The sequence below is a fragment of the Pyrus communis genome, chromosome 9 (genome assembly GCF_041283825.1).
Source record: "Pyrus communis isolate YQ-2024b chromosome 9, ASM4128382v1, whole genome shotgun sequence".
NCBI classification, from domain to species: Eukaryota; Viridiplantae; Streptophyta; class Magnoliopsida; order Rosales; family Rosaceae; genus Pyrus; species Pyrus communis.
Window position 1 is genome coordinate 5,346,456 of NC_142573.1, and position 22,384 is coordinate 5,368,839.

Here is a 22,384-nt window from a genome sequence, read left to right on the forward strand (position 1 = left end):
GAAAAGAGGGTGAGACATAAACCTGACCCCTCTTAAGAAAACAAACAAAATACAAGGAAAGATGGGGGACGTAAAGCCTAAAACCTTTAAAGGAAAACCTAGAAAGTCTAAACTACAAAACAAGTTGCAAAGGCGCACTAAAAGAAATGGGTCAAGAAAACAAGAAAAAACACGCATCATGAAGAAGGACAAACTTGTAAATCAGGATGCACATTAATCTGAAAATCGAAAACCAGGCAAGGCAAGAAAATTCGAATGTAATGAAGCACACAATCACCGGTGGAGGGGTGTCACGCCAACCTATTAACGGAAGAACTAACTAAACTTTCAATTTTGGGTTTGAATCCCAACGGATCTCACTAAAAAAACTTAATTCCTATATCTTTTGTTTGAATCCCAACGGATCTCACTAAAAAAACTTAATTCCTATATCTTTTACAACGGGGCATTCTTCCAAATGCCCTACAACCACATGGACTATTAATTCGATTTGGACTTTACTTTTTAATTTGATATTTTTGTGACTTGCTTGGCATTTGAATAAATTTATATGAGCCGTGGTTCTATTGTTTTTGGGATAGTTTCGGTTTGGTAATTAATGTAATTATAAACAGTTATCATATAGTCACATGATATGATCAAGTCAGTGATGTAACTCGACTTTGATTAGCTAGTTTGTAACTACTAGAAAACAAAGAACACTACTAGAAAAGTTGAATTAATTTGCTGTGTTATATAAAACGGAATAAGTTGCTGCAGCCATATATAGCCCATGCAGCTAGGCGACATTGCATTAAACATTGAAGACTGATGACAACGTCCATCAGTTTACAAGGTAAAGATAACTCATCAAGAAAATAACAATTACTAGAGGAGAAACGATGCCTTAGACGACATCAAAGCTCATCCTCTTTATTCATACAATGATACATATATTTTCTGAACTTAGCATGAACTTGTTGCAGCTTATCAGTTCACAGTCCCTTCAGTACAAAGCCACTGACCCACAAAAAAGTTGTCGCAGTTGAGATTAGGGTTGATCAAAAGAAAGAAGTCAGCACCCAATTGGAACTTTTGAATAACAGATTCACATGTATCACCCTCTTCGGCACCATAAACCGATTCGCAAGCCACATCCTTTTCTGCAAATTCAACTGGAACATTGCACTGCATTAATATAGAAACTTGAAACTTATTTTAATATTTATTTGAAACTAAAAATAATTAATTTAAACGCAATAAGTAATTAATGTATGTAGATGATGAAAATGAAATTAATGAAATAAATATTCTTACTGCCGAGCTTTCTACTCTCAGCAATGGAAATCATGAGAATTAGAGAGAGCACTAGAATCAAGTTAAGAAGTGTTGTCATTTTGTTGCTAGACTTAGCCATCTCCACCTTCTTAATTTTTCCTTTTTGAACAATGGAATTCTAATTGATTAGCTTTAGTAAGAAGCTAATCGTGTTTAGTGTGGGTAATGGATTGAGGCAGTGCAGAGCCATATTTATAGCTAGGTAGAGGAGCAAAGATTACCAGACGGCTTGTCCAAAGTAATTAACTACTTATATTTGTATAATAAATCTATCTGAATTGTGCATAATGCGAATATTGAGCATTGGGCTGGTTTTGCCGCCTGTGTATTATAAGGATTTGGATCCCGGATTCAAATTGTAGAAATTCTAGAAATCCTCACATCTGAAAGATTTTTCAGTGTGATTGGAACACTGAGTGGTACATCACGTGTCACTATATCAATGGTATAATATGTATGCTAAAAAGTTAATAAATTAAAAAATACAATTTCTCACCACTTATATAAAAATATGTAATGTACCATCTATGTTCCCGTCACAATGAAAATTTTCTCCTCACATCTTAATCATTGATGGTGCATTGTGCAGTTAGAAATTATTTGACGTTTTTTATTTAAAATTAAACACAAATAGTACCTGACGAAAACTAATTACATGATATACGATGAATGACTAAAATGTAAGAATTCCTAAGATCTAGTGATGAGAAGAGAATCCTCTTCCGTATTATAATTTATATGTCATTTCCAGCTGCGCTCAACATTTTTTTTAACTCTTTTTCTTCATTCTTTTTTGTTTTTGACTGAATAGCTTAGTCGTCCTTCAACCTATAGCAGAAAGTAAAGGATAAAAAATCCATTAATGTTTCAGTTTATGTACACACACACACACACACATATATATGTATGTATGTATGACAGTATGAGATACTGGAATCAACTAAATGCATGTATTAATTAGTCAGTATATAAGAATTGACTGAATAATGACTGTCTTACGATCAAAATTTAATTGAAGAAACAATAAAATAGACAGAAGTCAAACTATTAATGAGAAGAAACAAGAGGAGACATAGTCATCCAAAGAGAGGAGGACTAAAAGAAATCAAGTGTGGAGAAATTTGTAAAGCCTTTTGCTAATTTACCTTGTAATAGGGAATTGTGTATTCATTTATTTATTTGAAATACTAAAAACAACCATCACTTATTCATCAATATTCTCCATTTCATTACCACAATTTCAAGATTTTTGTACAATTTACATAAATGTTTTCATCCACAAGTTGTTCATTTCATCTGATCATCTTTTTTCACAACTCTATAACAAGTCAACGACAACTCCCAATTCAAATCTCCAACTAATTCTCGCCAGTATACCTCAACCCTAGCCCTACACAATTCAAGTAGGTGACTTTTTGGATAGACTTGTAGGGTTGGTTTCGTCTCTCCCTGCAATTCCCAACACTTTGGAAAACTACCCAAACTACGCCGGATAATGGCCGGAAATTTGATGACGCGTCCCCGCGAGCGAAAGATGATCGCCTCTGGCTTAACTGAAAGGATTTCATGCCGGATGTCCACTTTATGCCCCTAGTTGGCAGGACCTTGAACTACCATTATGGAGCCAAAAATAATCACAAGGCGACACGTGGATTTTTGGATAGAAGAGGACAAAAATACCCTTTAGGCATACCAGGATTCCTACACGTTAGCAGTAGGCAATCATCCCTCAGCCAAGTTAAAAGTGCCCAAAATAGGTAACAAATTCAAAACTATTTCATCCACCCTCATCCTATATTATCCACAACGTAATTATTCCATAACCCCCAAATATTTCTTTTAAATTATGTTAATTAGTCAATTAATGGATTTATTACCTAATTAATCTATTAATGGCTAATTAACTACAAGTTACACCCAAAAAATACCACAAATGGCCGATCCCTATTCTCCTAATAGGGCCAACCATATCCCTATAAATAGCTCTCCATTCTCTTAAAAAACTACTTCCAAGTTTCTTGCAAAACTCTACGAAATTCTCCAAACACTCTTCCCTCAAAATTCTAACTTTGGCATCAGAGGTTCTTCGGCCAAAGCCCCATTCCCCAATTCATCATGGGCGCGTGAGGCTTTTTGGTCTTGACCAAAGGTGTGATTTGTTTTGCAGGTGCAATTTTGTCCAAGAAGGATAAGGCGGAAATTTGTATCCACAAATTGGTGCTTTCATTGAGAGTTAAGTCCCACACTCGTAGAAGACTCTTGCATCCAAGGTGGAGCGGCACCACCAGCACGAGTTTCCACCACAGGATTCACTACGGTGGCTACCACAGTAACCACCCGTGGTGAGGTCCATCGTGTCACCATCACGGCCCGAGCCATGCCATCCATGGCAGCTCATGGCACTAAGGCCACGACCCAAGCAATGTCACTCCATGCCCAACGCGTTGCCAAACCGAGCCCAAGCCTCGAACCCGCGTGCATCATAAGCCGAGCAGCCCACTCCCGTGGCCCAGCCTGCTCTTGTTGAGCAGCCCACTTCAGTGGCCTAGCCTGCTCCTACTGAGTAGCCCACTTTCGTGGCCCAGCCTGCTCCCACCAAGCAGTTCACTCTCGTGGCTCAGCTTGCTCCTGCCGAGCAGCTCACTCTCGTGGCCAAGCCTGCTCCCGGCAGCCATTGATCTATCACCATGGCCATAATTGTGTCTATCTTACACCACGGCTCCCAGCCATGCCGATCTTGCCATGTGGTTTCGTACCAACCAAGCCTTAAAAGGGCACACAATGAAACACCTAATGATGGCACAATAATTCTAGGAGCAGCTCATTGCGCTTACACCCTTACGCGGGGTCCACAAGCAGTTCGAAGTCTCAAGCAGATTGCCAAACATGACCTCGCAAGCTAAGGATTATTTCGATTATCCCAGCAATCCAATTTTCCTCTGCTGCACTCACGACAACGACTTCCATGCTCTCCAATGCGAGAGGATAAACTAATTGTTCTCCAATGCAATAGGGTAAACCAATTCTCCGACGCCCAAAAGAGTCTGCTCTCCAGTGCGAGAGGATAAACTAATTGTGCTCTAGTGCGAGATGGTAAACCAATTCCCCGACACCTAAAACGGTCTGCTCTCCAGTGTGAGAAGATAAACTAATTGCTCTCCAGTGCGAGAGGGTAAACCAATTCCCCGACACCCAAAAGGGTTTGCTCTCCAGCACGAAAAGATAAACTAATTGCTCATCAGTGCGAGAAGGTAAACCAATTCCTCGTCACCCCCAAAAGGGTCTGCTCTCTAGTGCGAGGGGATAAACTAATTGCTCTCCAGTGTGAAAGGGTAAATTAATTCCTCGACACCCAAAAGGATTTGCTCTCCAGTGCGATAAGGTAAACCAATTACCCGACACCCATATAGGTCTGTTCTCCAGCGCGAGATGATAAACTAATTGCTCTTTAGTGCGAAAGGGTAAACCAATTTCCCGACACCCATATGGGTTTGCTCTCCAGTGCAAGAGGATAAACTAATTGCTCTCCAGTGCGATAAGGTAAACTAATTTCTCGAAGTGCTCCAGTGCAAGACGGCCACATAGCTCAAAAGATCGAATGCTTGAAGATCAACAGGCAACAAATGGTTAGGGGGCAGCAACCACTTTTACACTTATCAATTCGCTCATCCAACACTTCATCTTCAGCAACTCCGATCTTGGCAGCTCCATCCTTAACTGTTCCATCTACGACAGCTAAGAAATCAAACTTAAGCAGTTTCTTCATTTTTGGCAAGCAGTCTAAACGTGGCAATCCAAACCATTGCCCATGCCACGCCACTTCCTCAGCCCATGCCGAGCCAATCCTTGGCTTCAATCAAGCCGACCAACACAAGTAATGGCCTTTGCCAAACCACCTCCTTGGTCCATGCCAAGCCGACTCTTGGCCCCTGCCAGCCGACGTGTCGCACCACCTTGACGGCTGCCCCGCGACAACACTATTCACGAAGAAGACAAGAAAAATGAAATTTTTCTTACATCAGTGAGGCACAGAGAAAATGAAGAGATCAACGAAAGACGGTCCTTTGCATGTGCAAAATGTAAAAAATTGCTAGAGGAGGGGGACCAAATATCCTCTAAGCTCTCTCTCTCTCTCTCTCTCTTGTAAGTTAGAATAAATCACTCTTCAAAGTTGATTTAATAACCCACTTAAGGTGGACTTAAATAAGTTTTGAGAGAAATTTATTTCCCTTTTCTAGAAGGATCTAATTTCCTATTAAAGAGGAAATCTACATCAAAATAGAAAGCATTCCAAAGTTTCCTAAGGCAAGAAAATCTCTACACTTGTTGCCCTTTTCTGCGAGCAGCCCAACAGGTGTGGGGGCATTTGTAGAGCCAAAAATAATCACAAGGCGACACGTGGATTTTTGGATAGAAGAGGACAAAAATACCCTTGAGGCATACCGGGAGTCCTACACGCAAGCAGCAGGCAATCATCCCTCAACCAAGTCAAAAGTGCCCAAAATAGGTAACAAATTCAAAACTATTTCATCCACCCTCGTCCTATATTATCCACAAGGTCATTATTCCATAACCCCCAAAACATTTCTTTTAAATTATGTTAATTAGTCAATTAATGGATATATTACCTAATTAATCTATTAATGGCTAATTAACTACAAATTACACCAAAAAACTACCACAAATGGCCGGTCCCTATTCTCCTAATAGGGCCAACCATATCCCTATAAATAGCTCTCCATTGTCTCAAAAAAACTACTTCCAAGTCTCTTGCAATACTCTACAAAATTCTCCAAACACTCTTCCCTCAAAATTCTAACTTTGGCATCGGAGGTTCTTCAGCCAAAGCACCCCCCTCCCCCCCCCCCCCCCCCCAATTCATCATGGGCGCATGAGGCTTTTTGGCTTTGACCAAAGGTGTGATTTGTTTTGTAGGTGCAATTTTGTCCAAGAAGGAGAAGACAGAAATTTGCATCCACAACCACAACACACACCGTAATTGATTCATTTTTATCAAATTTTCAACTTGAAAATTGAAACTCAATTGATCAACTTTTTTCATTCAAATTGTACCAAATTCAATCAACATTTTCATCCGTGTTTCATCTTAGTCTCCTTTATTTCAGTTCATAAGGGTTTCAATTTTTTCAAATGAATGATTTGAACCTTTCAATTCATAAGAGTCTCAATTTTTTCAAATGAACGATTTGAAGGCGTATTGATTCTAACAGATTGCAGAGTTGATCGTTCAACCTTTCAATTATAACAACTGATTGCAGAGTTGTTCATTCTAACATTTCAACTCATATAGCTTTTCATTTTATTAATGTTTACTTTGTAGTATTAAGCATTGCTTTGTCCTTTGTCAATTTAGGATTTGTGGATGTTAGTTCGTAGTACAATTGTTTTCAATTGAGAAACAATTGTAAATAATACTGACATATAAAGTTTATAAAAACACAATTGAAACACCTAAACCGTTGAGATCTCACCTTTTAAGATTTGTACAATTTACACAAATCATTCCATCCGAGTTATCTCCATAATTGAGTTGTCCATTTTTGAACTACGTTTTTTCATGACGCTCTTTAACGGAGAAACTCCCAATCAAATCTCCAGCTATGTTCCACCAGAGATCCCAAACTTCGGAAACCTCAGCCTTGACCCCAACAATTCAAGTACATGACTTGTTGGATGGACTCATTAACCTGGTACCTGACCCAAATGAAATGGGTCAGGAAAAAAAAAAAAAAAAAAACACATATCATGAAGAAGAAGAAGCCTGTAAACCAGGATGCACACTAATTTGGAAATTGAAAACCGAGCAAGTCAAGAAAATTCGAATGTAATGAAGCACACAGTCTTTGATGGAGGAGAGTCATGCCAACCTATTAACGGAAGAATTAACTAAACTTTCAATTTTGGTTTTGAATCCCAACGGATCTCACCACAAAAGCTTAATTCCTATATATTTTATAACGGAGTCATTCTTCCAAATACCCAATAATCACATGAACTATTAATCCGATGTGGTCTTTAGTTTTTAATTTGATATTTTTGTGACTTGCTCGGTATTTGAATAAATGTATATGAGCCGTAGTGTTGGGAAAACCTTCTATTGTTTTTGGGAAGTTTCGGTTTGGTAATGTAATTATAAACAGTTATCATTAGTCACTTGATACGATCAAGTCAGTTATGTCACTCGACTTTGATTAACTAGTTTGTAACTACTAGAAAACAAAGAACACTACTATAAAAGTTTAATTAATTTGCTGTGTCATATAAAACGGAATAAGTTGCTGCAGCCATATATAGCCCATGCAGCTAGGCACATTGCATTAAACACTGATGACTGATAACAACGTTCATCAGTTTTCAAGGTAAAGAAACAACTCATCAAGGAAATAACAATTACTAGAGGAGAAACGATGCCTTAGACGACATCAAAACTCATCCTCTTTATTCGTACAATAATGTATATATTTTCTGAACTGAGCATGAAATTGTTGCAGCTTATCAGTTCACTGTCCCTTCAGTACAAAGCCACTGACCCACAAAAAAGTTGTCGCAGTTGAGATTAGGGTTGATCGAAAGAAAGGAGTCAGCACCCAATTGGAACTTTTGAATAACAGATTCACATGTATCACCCTCTTCGGCACCATAAACCAAGTAGCAAGCCACAGCCTTTACTGCAAATTCAAGTGGAACATTGCATTGCATTAATATAGAAACTTGAAACTTATTTTAATATTTATTTGAAACTAAAAATAATTAATTTAAACGCAATAAGTAATTAATGTATGTAGATGATGAAAATGAAATTAATGAAATAAATATTCTTACTGCCGAGCTTTCTACTCTCAGCAATGGAAATCATGAGGACTAGAGAGAGCACTAGAATCAAGTTAAGAAGTGTTGCCATTTTGTTGCCAGATTTAGCCATCTCCACCTTAATTTTTCCTTTTTGAACAATGGAATTCTAATTGTTTAGTTTTAGTAAGAAGCTAATCGTGTTTAGTGTGGGTGATGGTTTGAGGCAGTGCAGAGCCATATTTATAGCTAGGTAGAGGAGCAAAGATTAGTAGATTACCAGACGGCTAGTAGATTACCAGACGGCTTATCCAAAGTAACTACATATATTTGTTTAATAAATCTACCATAACTGTGTTGTGCATAATGCGAATATTGCGCATTGGGCAGGCTTTGCCGCCTGTGTATTATAATATTTATATCATGTCCTGCTGCGCTCACCAGTTTCTTTTCTCCTTTTTTTCATTCCTTTTTGTTTTTGTCTGAATAGCTTAGTCCTTCAACCTGTAGCAGAAAGTGAAGGATCAAATCCATTAATGTTTCAGTTTATATGTATACACACATACATATATACTGGAATCAACTAAATGCATGTATTAGTTAGTATATAAGAATTGACTAAATAATTATTGTCGTATGATCAAAATTTAATTGAAGAAACAATAAAAATAGATTGAAGTTAAACTATTAATGAGAAGAAACAAGAGGAGACATACTCATCCAAAGAGAGGACTAAAAGAAATTGTATAGAGAAATTTGCAAAGCCTTTGTTCATTTACCTTGTAATGGGGAATTGTGTATTCATTTAATTTATTTGAAATACTAAAAACAGCCTCTTTTTCATCATTCTCTATTTCATCACCACAATTTCAAGATTTTTGTATAATTTACATATATGTTTTCATCCACAAGTTGTTCATTTCATCTGATCATCTTTTTTTCACAACTCTGTAACAAGTCAACCACAAATTCCCAATGTGATCATCTTTTTTTCACAACTCTGTAACAAGTCAACCACAACTCCCAATTCAAATCTCCAACTAATTCTCGCTAGAGAAGACCTCAACCCTTTGCCCCACATAGTTCAAGTAGGTCACTTTTTGGATAGACTTGTAGGGCTAGTTTCGTCTCTCCATGCAGTTCCCAACACTCTGGAAAACCAACCCAAACTGCGCCGGATAATGGCCGGAAATCTAATGATGCATCTCCGTGAGCGAAAGATGATCGCGTTTGGCTTAGCTGAAAAGATTTCACGCCAGATGTCCACTTATGCCCCTAGTTGGCAGGACCTGGAACCACCACCACACTCACCGTAATTGATTCATTTTTAAAAAGAGAATTGTTATTAGCACTCCAAAAATCTCATTCTACAGTACAAACTTTTTATATTTGGAAAAAAAAAATTTTTGTGAGGAGTGTAGAATGAGATTTTTGGAATGCTAATAACACTTCCCTTTAAAAAAAATTCAACTTGAAAAATGAAACTAAATTGATAAACTTTTTTCGTTCAAATTGTGCCAAATTCGGTCAACATTTTCATCCGTGTTTCATCTTTATTCTCCTTTATTTCGGTTCGTTTTGAACCTTTCAATTCATAAGGGTCTCAATTTTTTCAAATGAACAAAGACTTATTGATTCTAACAACTGATTGCACAGTTGATCATTCGAACCTTTCAATTATAACAATTGATTGCAGAGTTGATCATTCAGACCTTTCAATTTATAGCTTTTCTTTTTGTTAATGTTTACTTTGTAGTATTGAATTTTTCTTTGTCCTTTGTTAATTGAGGATTTGTGGATGTTAGTTCATAGTACAATTGTAAAATAATACTGACATATATAAAGTTTATAAAAACACAATTGAAGCACTTAAACCGCTGAGATCTCTTACTCTATGATTTATCTCCACTTTAAGATTTACAATGTACATAAATCATCCATCCGAGTTATCTCCATAATTGAATTGTCTGTTTTTCAACTATGTTTTTTCATGAGGCTCTTTAACGGAGAAACTCCCGATGAAAACTCCAACTATGTTCCGTCAGAAATCCCAAACTCCGGCAACCTCAGCCCTGCCCCCAACAGTTCAAGTACATGACTTTTTGGATGGACTCGTCAGTTTGGTTCCATCTTTCCTCGCAATTTACCAACATTCCAGAGAAACCCGACCCAACTGCGCTGGATAACGGTCGGAGGTCCGATGATGCTTTGCCGCCAGAGAAAGATGAGCGCCTCCGGTTTAGCTGAAAGGACTTTAGGTCGGATTTCCACTTATGTCCCTGGTCAGCAGGGGCTTGCACCACCGCCACGCTAGGCACCATCCAAACTCGGCTCAATTGATTCGTTGTAAAAAGATTTTGTTAACTTGAAAAATGAAGGTGAGATAGTCGTTCGTTTGATGCTTGTGTTTTGGAGAAGCTCGTTTGAGTGTTGAACTGTGGAGACATAGACGATTATTTTATAGGCAAAGGTCGGAAGTGAATCTTCGTATTTTGTGAAACCAGTGATTTATGGACAAGTGGAAAGTAGTTTTGGGACAATAAGTGGTGACTTTGTTTTAGTACAACGATATATTTTATATTAAGAGGAGAAAAAGTTCGGCTAAATCACATAATAAGCAACTTAATTTGGCATCGAATTCGTCATCCACAAGATTCGAACCTAAGACCTCTCACTCATAAGTGAAGAGGAATACAACCAGACCATAGTACTGAGTGGCAGATAAATGGTGACTTTGATTAAATTTTTTGTGTTTATTTGTATGTGGTCTCTTTGTGACTTTTAACACTTATAACATGTGTTTAAAAGTTTAACTATTTTTAGCGCTTCTATCTAAATTTAACACATATCAATTAATGGTCAAAACTATAAATAAAATAAATGCGAAAGATTTAAATTCAATTTTGGTTAGGCACGGTGGCCCATTAGTTTTGGCGTTTTGTCTTTGCTTTGGATGTGTCGATGGTTTTGATAATTGATTGTGTCCAAAATTCACATTGTGATTTATCCTCAATTGATCGCGAGTTTGATTTGTGATGTGATGTTTTGTTCTCGCAAATTGATGTAATTAATGTTCATCAGTTTAGGGTAAAGTGAGATTCGGAGAAAGAAAAACCTTTGTACGTGCTTCTAATTAATTCGATTGTTTTATATATTTTTTTATTAGTTTTAATTAATTTTTTAATAGTATTAGAGTCAGTTTTTTCGTTTGTGAAGTTTAACGGCGACCTACTCTGTTACCTTCCCCTTTTTTTTTTTTTTTTGTATTATTTACGTGTTTTGTTAGAAAATTAGTAACATTTGACGCATGTTAAAAGTATAAATTTACAGTAAAAAAAAAAGATATTGTATGTGCTTATAACTAATTGGTCACTTTAATATTGCTAATTGTTTTATGGTCGAACTTCAACTTTCTTTAATACAAAAAATAATTAAATTAAATAATTATAAATTGAATTAGGGGCTAATTTATTTGCTTCTAATAGCTAAATTTTGTAAACGGAGCTTTTTCCAGCCCTAAGTGATAAAAATGAGTAGAGGCCGCTTATTGTTTGTCCTATTACTTTAATAGAGACAATTTCATGTTTTCGCCCCTAATGAAAATTATTAGAGGCAAACTATTAATTCCGAATCTAATATAACGCACGCAATACTCACTTTTTTTTCTGTAGTGATATTTATAGTTGTCTAACTCTTGAAAGAAGCTACAATTTTTATCTTTTGACAACAAGAACGATGGTGAATCAAATTTATGGATAGGAAGATCCATGTGGATCGATCCACACTAGGATGTATAAGCATCATTGCTTTTAACGAGTGCTGTAAAGCGCCATCCGCATAGAAACTACAATTTTTCACTCCCACAAATAGTGCACCTACTATTTTTTTTTTTTTTTTGGTAAGGGGGGACAATTGGTGGTAAGTCATAGCTATCCATTATTTTTTTTAAGGGGGGAACAATTGATGGTAAGCCATAGTTATCCATCATTTTTGGGAGCCGAAAGACTCAGAGGCATTTCAATCTCTCCCTGACACCTATTATTTAAATTTTAAAATGTTAAACTGGGGAGAAAAAAAAAAAACCTTGACAAAAATAAGGACTTTTCGGAGGTTATTATTACTCAAACGAAATTATCAATATTGTAAAGAAAATAAGGACTTTTCGGGGTTTATAATTACTGAAACGATATTTATCAATATTGTAAGTAATAATAAAATTCATACATAATTGGCGTGTGTGGAATAAATTGTAAATAATTTGTAATGATAAATTAATCTTTTTTTATTTGAATTTTGTGTTTCATTTGGTTGTAAGATAGATGGATTTATGTTTAAAAAAATAAGAGTTACAAATGCCCCTCTAAAGAACTTACAAATATATTAAGAAAATACGAAAGATGAAGCTATTTATCTTTTTAAAGTTTGATAATTAAATACTAGATTGAGTACTTATTGGAGAAATTTTGGACTTTTAGTTCTATTAATCCTTTTTTCCACAAGTTATATTTTACTAAAGAACGAAAGCGATATCCAAAATAAACTTATCAATTAAAAAATAACGCGTAACAATCATTACATCATACTACTCATTATATCGCTTTAAAAACTTGTTTAGACAATATATTCCATTCCTAATTAGACTTTTCTAACCAGGATAAGATTGATCACAATATGTTGTAATATGAAACCGAAAATAAATGGAGAATATTTTTACTCAATACTAAACATTTTGTTTATAATTCTTCGATGAGTTTAAATTTCAAATTTATGTATTAAATATATACAACTTCCAAAGTTCAAAAAAGATTGTTATTCACATACAGTTATTAATTTTTTATCATTGATATTTCTCTATTTATTCAGCTAAATGATTGAAAATTGAAAAAATGTCAAAAAAACAAAAAACAAGAGTTATCATTAGATTTTTTTTTTATTTATTTAATCGAACGATCAAAAATTAAAAATAAATGTATAGGAAACAAAAATTGGAGTTGATAGCAGAAGAACTGAGGAGAAAGAGAATCTTTTGTACTAGCTAGATGGCAGCCAGCCAATGAGGGCAAACAGGTGTCGAGCTTATCCGAACTTTCCTCCGGAAACGGATTCTCTCCTGATTTAATTTGTGAGAATACCAGAAATCTCCGTATTTTAATTGTTTATTGTACAACGTGAAATTAATTTTTGTAAAATACTACTTAAATTTAATTTTAAATAAAAAATCAAATAATTTTCAACCACATGATACATTATAAAAGAATCTCCACAAAATAGATTTGCATGGGATCCTATTCCCTTTCCCCGTTCATCTCATGACTCATCGGTTCATGCATCCAATCAGGCAAACAGGTGTCCAACTACGTTGCATCGTCCCTGCTGCCCTCACGTCCTCTATCAGCATGGGGCTCGCCACTCGTCCCGTTCCCCCAGTTTGTATGAAATCGGTTAACTCTTCCCAAGGGTCAGTTTCGTCTTTCCGATGTGATCGGAAAACGATGGGGTTATGGAGGGAGAGGGACACGTGTGCGGGGGTTGGCGCTTTTATTCCCTTTGGCGCCATTGGGCGGTCATATTCATACTCATGGGGTGCATGCATGGCCATCACGTGCAGAAATTTTTTATTAAGACAGAAATACGAGTGGTACATAGTATATTTTTATGTAAGTGATGAGAAATTTTATTTTTTAAGTTATTAACTTTTAACACACATATTTTATCAATTGTATAATGACATGTAGTGTATTACCTCGTATGCCAGTCACATTGAAAAATGGTCTCCCGTCTCTGTTATCCTCGGGTTTGAAGCTTTAAAAATGAATAATTTTATGTTTTTACTTTTAGTATACTGATTTGAGCTTTTTGGACGGGTGAGATTTCATGTAGCGTGATCGAACGGTGTTTGATATCAGTTTGTTGGTCATCCGACGTTCACGTCTTTTTTCTCTTTCTGTTGAAACTCGACCGACAACATTAAATTTTCATTTTGTCTTGCAACAGAACTTTGTTTTCTCTTCAAATTTCCATTTCATGTGTGTTTGAGAACATTTTGGCTGTACCTTGTATGGTATCATCGTGCTAATGTTTACTAGTACAAACATTGAGAAAATTTTGGTTAAAGGCTGTACGGTATCATCAATCATTGTTGATGCAAGGAAAAACTTGCATGAAGGGGTTTGTATATTCATTTTTCTCTGTTTTGTTTTTCATATTATAACTAATTAGGTATTTGTTTAGTAATAATCTCTATTACAATTGAAAACAACTTTTCAATTCGAGTTCTCACCTCTGTTGATTAAAAGAGATATTTCTTTCATCTGGTTAAGTTTAATTAATTATTTGACTTGGTATAACATGTAACTATGAAATACTTGTAGATACAAAAGTTAGGAGAAATGACCTGTTTGAATGTGAGAGGAAGAGGAATCTTAAGATTGTTAGCATTTCCTAGCACACATTAGGATAAATCGTGAAATACAAAAGGATTGTAGCTCGAGTTGTAAATAGCATTACAAAAATTCTGTATTTGATTCTGTCTTCGAATCTCACTTGATTTCAGTTGCTGGATAATCTTAGGGTTTGAGTTTAGGATGGGTTTCAAATTAATTACAACTTGCTTTAGTCTTATCATTAGTGCAAATGGGTCGCCCTCGTATAATTAGAGTGGGGCTTCCATTTCACTAAGGAGGTCCACCCCCATCAGGAATCAGTTTTGAAAATAATAATTGTGTTTGCTATATGCTCTAGTCAATATCAGGGTGGGGGAGCCGGTGGAAATTGTACGGATAATAAGAGTTGGTCCCCATTGCATCTCTATTATATCTACAGCTCCAAAAGTGCTTTTACAATAATCGCTTTTAGACTTCTGCCAACAAAGAGAAAATAAAAAGAAACCCAATTGTGCTGCTGGTATTTGATACCAAAATGTGTTATATATCCATTTTTTTTTTTAATAGATTTTGAACTAATGGAGGTTATTGGTTTAAGTATAATCCACTAATGACGATGGTTGATTTTTTATTCTAAGTGTTTCATGCTATCACTTAAGATATATGAATAATATATAATAAAATTTCAGATTGAACATACAGATCTTCCAAAAAGGGTTCAAGGAGTCTTGATTGTATCATGTAGTGATTACTTTTAAATTTGTAATTACAGGCAGGAATTCCATTGTTAAATAACGTTGTGAAGGCGATAATACTAAGTTGGGGATTAATTTATAAGAATTAGGCAGGCACCTATCCATTGTCATTGGCTTACCTTCCAACTAGTTTACAAGATAAGATCTTCCCCTTATTCCAACATCATATACTCTTTTTTATTAGAGGATAACTTTGCCTTCTGTCTAGCTCAAATTACTGCACACCTATTCTTCAAAGAAATACATGTAGATAGAACTTTGAAACTTTGAACTTTTTTTTTATTGGGGACTGTATATGTCTAGAGTTATTCAGAGAGAAACATTTAACATGTCTAACGTATTACATATATATACGTTTTTTTTTACTATTTTTAACGAATTTATTTCGATAAAGAAAAAAAAGAGATTTCATAAACAATAAAGGGATCTTTAATGAAAGGATAATGATAGGGAAATCAAAATTTTAAACCAGGTTTTGTAAACTAAATGTTGTTGTTGTTGATGATTGAATTATCAGTTAACTGCTGATTAATGTGTTTATTTCTTATTGGTGATATATATATATATATATATATATATATATATATATATCAATAGAAAGCAAGCACATTAACGCTACTAAAATTTTAAAATATATGATGTGTCACAAATAGAAAGTAAGCACGTTAATCAACACTTAAGTAATAATCCAATAATCACCAACCATATTGTTTAGTTTATAAATTTAATCTCCCGAGTATTACCTATGATTTATAGCATTACCATTTATTAATTTGTGTAGAAAGCAAGCACATTAACGCTACTAAAATTTTAAAATATATGATGTGTCACAAATAGAAAGTAAGCACGTTAATCAACACTTAAGTAATAATTCAATAATCACCAACCATATTGTTTAGTTTATAAATTTAATCTCCTGAGTATTACCTATGATTTATAGCATTACCATTTATTAATTTGTGTTTCTTTATTGTTTAAGCTTGAGTTTTGGTTCTCTTTGTATCGGGCTAAAAAAATTGTAAACTAGAATCTCAAAGATGATAGACATGCATGCAGCCATAAGCTAAAGCAAGACCGTGAAAATAAAAGGGATCCCAAGAACTGGTCCTTGTTGGATAAGATTGGTATATATTTTAGTTTATTTTTAGGGGACCAGAAAATAAGAATTAAACTCAGATCTCAATCCACTTTCCACGAGGGGTAGGCACTTAAAACCAAAAATCGAAACCAAAACACGAATCAAATCGGACCTCACCGAACGGTTCGGTTTTGCGGTTTTGAAACCAAACAGCAATGTAGGAAACAGTTTGGTTTCGATTTTGGCTTTTGAAAACTGCACCGAAATCGAAACTGAACCGCACCATAAATATTAATAAGCATTTAATTAAATGTTCATATTAGATGTCATGTTTTAATAGGTTGTTTGTTAGAGTCCATACATTTAGTATGAATCCAACCACACTAGAATCATCAGTCATCACTTTCTTTCTCTTCAACATAATATCACCACTCATGAGTAGGGGTGGGCACTTGAATGCATTGTCTTACACTGGATATGTGATCAACGGGTGACGTTGAGAAATCAAAATTGCAAGGGAAATAATGCATAGCTTCCTTATAGATTTGAGGGTGCAACCATGCCAGTCTGTCTGCTGGGCAATTATAATATGCATCTGCCATGAGTCCATGACATTGGATCATTGATAAATGTTATCGACTACACAGAATATGCATGTAAAGTTGCACACCGTTCATGCATTTTTTCTTCCCAAGCCTTAAAATTTTTGCGTGGCAATTGTTACCTAGCTAGCTAATAAGGTTGCTCTGTGAGGACTTTTTACTGGTTTTTAATTAGGGATTAGTTTCATTTTATATACTGATTATGACATTTTGTAGCGGTTCGATTAGCTATTGCTTATGTTTAATTTGTACCCTTTAGGATCACTCTCTATGATGTCTAGATTGGGAAATGTTTAATAATATGTTCTAATGTAATGTCTTTCATTTCAAGTTCTGATTTATGATCTTACTAGAAACTACTTTTCTTCTAGATAAGTTTTTTTTTTTTTTTTTTTTAAAGTTATTTGTTGATTGCATTCATGTAAAGCTTGAGATAACGAGTGTTTCGTATTTTAAATTGTATATTTTTTCATAAAAACCGAATTGAAACCGTTTAAAACCGCATCAAACCGAACCAAACGGTTTGGTTTCATTTTGATTTTGGCTTCAAAACCGCACCGAACCGAACCGCAAAAAATTTCGATTTCAATTTCGGTTTCACTCAAAACCACACCGAACCATGTCCACCCCTACTTTCCACTAGTTCCATACAATTAAGAAATGAAGCGTAGCCTCAGTATTGCTCGCTTTCAAGCTGTCAACTCTGGGCAATAGCAAATTATAAATAGTTGTGTAAGTGTTTAGAAACCACACTTCTATGAAGTTTTTAGTGATATGAATCAAGATCGTTTTATATCAGTTGACAAATATACCATGATCCTTGAGGTGTATGTCAACATGGCACAAATAATTGCATATAATTTTTGCAAATTCAGCAAGGAAACAGTAAATTCGCCGTATCGAGAGGTGTTCGTGTTGCATGTCTCAAAACAAAAATGTGGCAAAACGGCCAGCCAGATCAGAACAGAGAGTATATCTTCTGTCAAAATAAAAACATTCATTTATACTATCCATGGGCTATAAGGTTGGAGATGGAGATCCAAATTTCTCCCATACATGAATAAGGCGATCATTCAATTTCACATATTAATTGAAACTTCCACACTATAGAAAGAAATGCTCTAAACAAAAGGGGACACAACTCTACACTGAATCAACCCCTTCAACCTGCTGCTGCGCTAGGTATCTTTCCCTGCGCTCTTTCTACAAAGGAAACCGCACATACTACAAGTAAGAATGTGAATCTATAACGCTCAACACCATCATTCTACCAAAAGAAACAAAAATGTGTTGAGAATGCCTTACCCATTCATCTATGACAAGTCCTTCCCCTACTATCCGGGGACCTGCTTCTTGTGGAGGCTTTTTTCGTGATTCAAGGGCAGCCTCAGCCTCGGCCAATTGCCGCTCAAGTTTTTCCATTGCCTTAATAAAAAAAAAACAAATTGAAAGTGAGAAGGCTTATTACTCAGGCTAAAGCGAAGACAACCAAAAAATGTATATGTAGTGAAAGAAATGACAAACTAGAGATGTATCCATCTACTAACAGGGGTAGGGCGCTCAGGGTCAAGAAAAACAACGCGCAAAACCTGCTCAACCACGACTTGGTCCCTCTGCTCATCAAACTGCATAAACACATGTCACATTTAATGTTTAACATCTGTGAATTATGATGCACACTAGTTTCTATCTTGTCATAACATAAAAAATATACAATAGATTTCAAGTATAAATCAGATATTGCGAGATCAAACTGTTGCAGAAGCTAGATATATGCCCTAAACAAATTACAAGGAAGCTTGAATTAGAATTCTGCCAAATGTTTGCTAATGCAGTACATGACATCTGAATTTTCACTTATTAATATATGCGCCTAAGGTTATAGACAAACATTTTTCTGATATTATCTTTGAGGGAATGTAAAAGTATGTTGGGGGAAAAACAATATAATTAAATATGGTTAAAAGTTATACACGAAATGCCTGCAACCATACCAGTTCTGGCACATAGTCCATATCTCCTTTCACTTTTAAGCTCATGATCTTGAACTTAACCCTGCTCTTCTGGTCTACAGCTGGTTTCTCATCGTTCTCTGGAGGTTCCACAAACTTGAAAACTGTCATTAAAATTACAATTTTCAACGATGAACTTACTAGAATATGACTAACTAGTATGTTATTCATTGTAAATATATGGAAGTGAAATATAACCCGAAAATGGAAGATCGTGAAGTAAGAATTACCAGTTGCAATAAGACCTTCACCAGGAGCAAGTATACCCCCAGGAGGACGCATGTAACAACTCTTTGGTGCAGTTGTTTGGAACTAAAGCAATCAACACGCAAGCAGTTAGATAGCCGCATCGAATTTATAGTGGGAAAACTCTTGATGTATACTGTCATCCAATGCTATACAATTTTCAAAACTATGTTAACCAAATTTGATCATATGTCCAATTAGATATGACTAGTTTCAGATATGTAAAATACATAACAGGGGAACTTAGAGGATTCAATCCATACCTTGAAAGCTACAATAGTTTTGCTTGTGTTTTTTATTCCAATTGCACTCCTGACCTGTTTACCGGGTTCATCTTCGGGACGAAACAAATACATTGTGAGGCCAAATATATCTAGCTTGAATCATATACCAGCAAAGGAACTCAGCCAACATTACACTTTTATAATGATAACAAATATTTCTGAGTGAAAATCTTACAAGAAATCCTAGGTGAAGCTAATAATGTGAGAAGAGGCCGGATCAGATTAAATGCATCCACTCCCAACTACACAGATGGATACATCATGCAACAGAAACAAGCCAAAGAAGAGAGCATATGAGACATAGATAGAGACCCCAATAAGAATTGACCATATCAGCAATAAACATTTGGAATTAAATATGGAATTTGTTATTTTTAAACTCTCGATCATAGAAATTGAGAAATGACGCATATTTACATGGAATTTAAACTTGGGAATTGGAGGTCCCAAATTCCAAGTTTTTTTTCATGCGAAAATTCTAAATTTCTATGTTTCTGAATCCAACCAAGGGAATTTGTGCATGTCAATTTATAAATCCTGACTTTTACCCAAATTCCAAGTTTATTTCCCTCATCCAAACATAGTATAAGACTTGTTTGGAACAGATTTTTGAAGGATTAAAAGCGTTTTGTGACAATTAAAACATTTCTGAATACTTTTGGAAAAAAACTTCAAAGTTGTTCTACGAGTTTCAAATAAATCACTTCTAGGAAAGTGCTTATAAGCAGAAGTATTTCTCATATAAGCAAATCCCAAACGGCCCCAAGTCATTCATAGTCTAACTCATGAAATCAACAATTTATGCAACTTAAGCAAATCAAAGAACAAAGAATGTGATTATATGTAAGCATTTATATCAGCAAAACACCAGTCTAAGCTCACAACAGACATATCATGCATGCAACCAATTACACAACCCAAAAAAACAAAAACCCAGATCAGAATTATTACGTAAGAACAAAGATAACTGCATAGACAAGTAAAAGGGGCATACATGGAAAAAATAGCTTATTTGGAGGATCAAGACGCAGCCTCCTCCGAGCAGGAAGCAAAGACTTGGTCACATACGACACCGTACTGGCAGAATGAAGAGCCGTACGTTCAGCCGCAGACTCGTGACCCAGCTGGTGGTGAACATTATGATGCATAGAAGACAAGGTCGAGGACGATGACGAAGAGGAAGACGAGGAGGCGTTTCCGGGCCAAAACGGTATTTTGAACAGACTCCAAAGCTTCCCTTCATGCCCAGATTTCTCAGCCTCCACAGCCATTGTCGACCCTACTCGCCGGAAATCACTTCGCGGTGGCCGCGGGCAAACGGGTTTCGCCGGAGATGGTGTGAAAACAGTCAAAAAAGAGATTTTGTTTTGCGCGGATTGAACGAGAATTCGCTTTGTGCGGATTGAAGGCGAAAGCTGAAAGATTGAGACTTTGGTGGCACGTAGTGTTTGTGAAAGGTCTTTATGGAATGCGAACGCCGAATGCGGATGAATGCGACCCTTCGTTCTGGACTTTTTGGATTGTCGGAACTGGCGGTGGTTACTTTTACAGTTTACTCACTCCAATCTGTTCTGTTGTTGTTGGCTGGCAGTTGGCAGCTGAGGATCAAGTTTAAAAACATATTATGGGCACTTATATATTTCAATTTCATTCAAACTACTGAACTTATATTTTTTATTCAAGTAACGTCGTAGTCCGATTTAAACCAATGAGAGGGAATTCCAATTTCGGTTGAGTGGCTATGCCAAAATCTGCATTAAAATTATTGGACTATAGTCTATAAGAGCATAGCTGCCACCAATTATATATTTCTTATTACATGACTACAGATGTAATGTGATGAACGCTAAAACTACAAAATCCAAAAATATCAACACATCTGAACAAGGTCAATCAATTTCATTAGTGTCCATACCCTCTTACATCTAAGTACAATTGTCTTCCTAAACATTGGAATAGTTTAGAAATCGTTTGGTCAAATATCATAGTACAGTTTAATTTCCAAACAATAATCTATAGCTTGGTATTAATTTCCAAACAGAAAATTGACAGCTATAGGAAGAATACCCAAATCAGTGGTGGAAGAACTATAGCTTCGGATATGACATGCACCAAATCCACACTTCCTTTCAAATCTTCCTGCGATTTCTTTTTCCTTTCGTCTCTCTTTTTATTCTTTTGTCATTCTACTTTTGTTTTTAAAAGACTGGATCAATTGCATGAGGCCATAATTAAAATAGGTAATGATGTTTAGGGCATTAGAACATGTTCTCCTATAGTGATGCCGTCAAAGGTAACGACCCTGCAATCAGCAACTCCAGTGATATTCCCATGTGGCCCTCCCTCTTGTGAAAGGCATCTCATCTTTTTCCCACATCCCAAATCAATGAAATCATATTTCATACACCATAGTTTGGGACCTGCCATTTTTCACTTGGGAAAATCACATAGTTCAAAGAGCTTTTGCGTAAAGTTACTTCTGTTCCCTTTATTTTTCTCACGGTGCATATATAATAAGTTGATCGACCCAAGGGGGCTTATTGCTTGGAGATTGGAGCACTACCGTATAAGATGCAGTTACATAATTGCGTGCTCTAATTTCATGATCGATCCTTACTTAGATCGATAATTGACAAGTGAATCTTAATATTTAAGGGTGTCTATCTCTAAATTGTGTTAAACACATCAATCTAATCCCCGACTTCAAAATCACTTGATGCATGTTTATATTTTGATAGTACACACTAATGTTCATAAAAAAAATTGCAAATACAACACGTGATTAAAATATAAAGGGCACATAACTAATGTATATGGTATCAAATAATCGGATGATTACAACTTTGGAGATTAATGAGTGATGAGTTTCACATAATAATAGGACTAGGTTAATCAGA

General features: G+C 35.7%; 1 protein-coding gene across 1 annotated transcript; it reads right to left on the reverse strand.

Annotated features, from left to right (window-relative positions):
* Positions 1-17,918: 17,918 nt before the first annotated feature.
* On the reverse strand, positions 17,919-21,543 carry LOC137740919 (vesicle-associated protein 4-1). The gene is made up of 7 exons (XM_068480724.2): positions 20,482-21,543; positions 19,467-19,537; positions 19,188-19,269; positions 18,940-19,061; positions 18,493-18,570; positions 18,251-18,370; positions 17,919-18,148 (listed from the first exon to the last, which is right to left on the reverse strand). Exons 1-7 carry the CDS (start codon positions 20,756-20,758, stop codon positions 18,089-18,091), a joined length of 810 nt encoding a protein of 269 aa, XP_068336825.2. The 5' UTR covers positions 20,759-21,543; the 3' UTR covers positions 17,919-18,088.
* Positions 21,544-22,384: the final 841 nt, after the last annotated feature.

Excerpts from the sequence above, each read along its gene's own strand:
- LOC137740919 (XM_068480724.2), bottom strand. The coding sequence starts at position 20,758 with ATGGCTGTGGAGGCTGAGAAATCTGGGCATGAAGGGAAGCTTTGGAGT. Across the intron at positions 19,538-20,481 it reads AAATAAGCTATTTTTTCCAT|ATGAACCCGGTAAACAGGTC; the intron begins GTATGCCCCTTT and ends TTCGTCCCGAAG. Across the intron at positions 18,371-18,492 it reads ACCCTGAGCGCCCTACCCCT|GCAATGGAAAAACTTGAGCG; the intron begins GTTAGTAGATGG and ends TTTTTTATTAAG.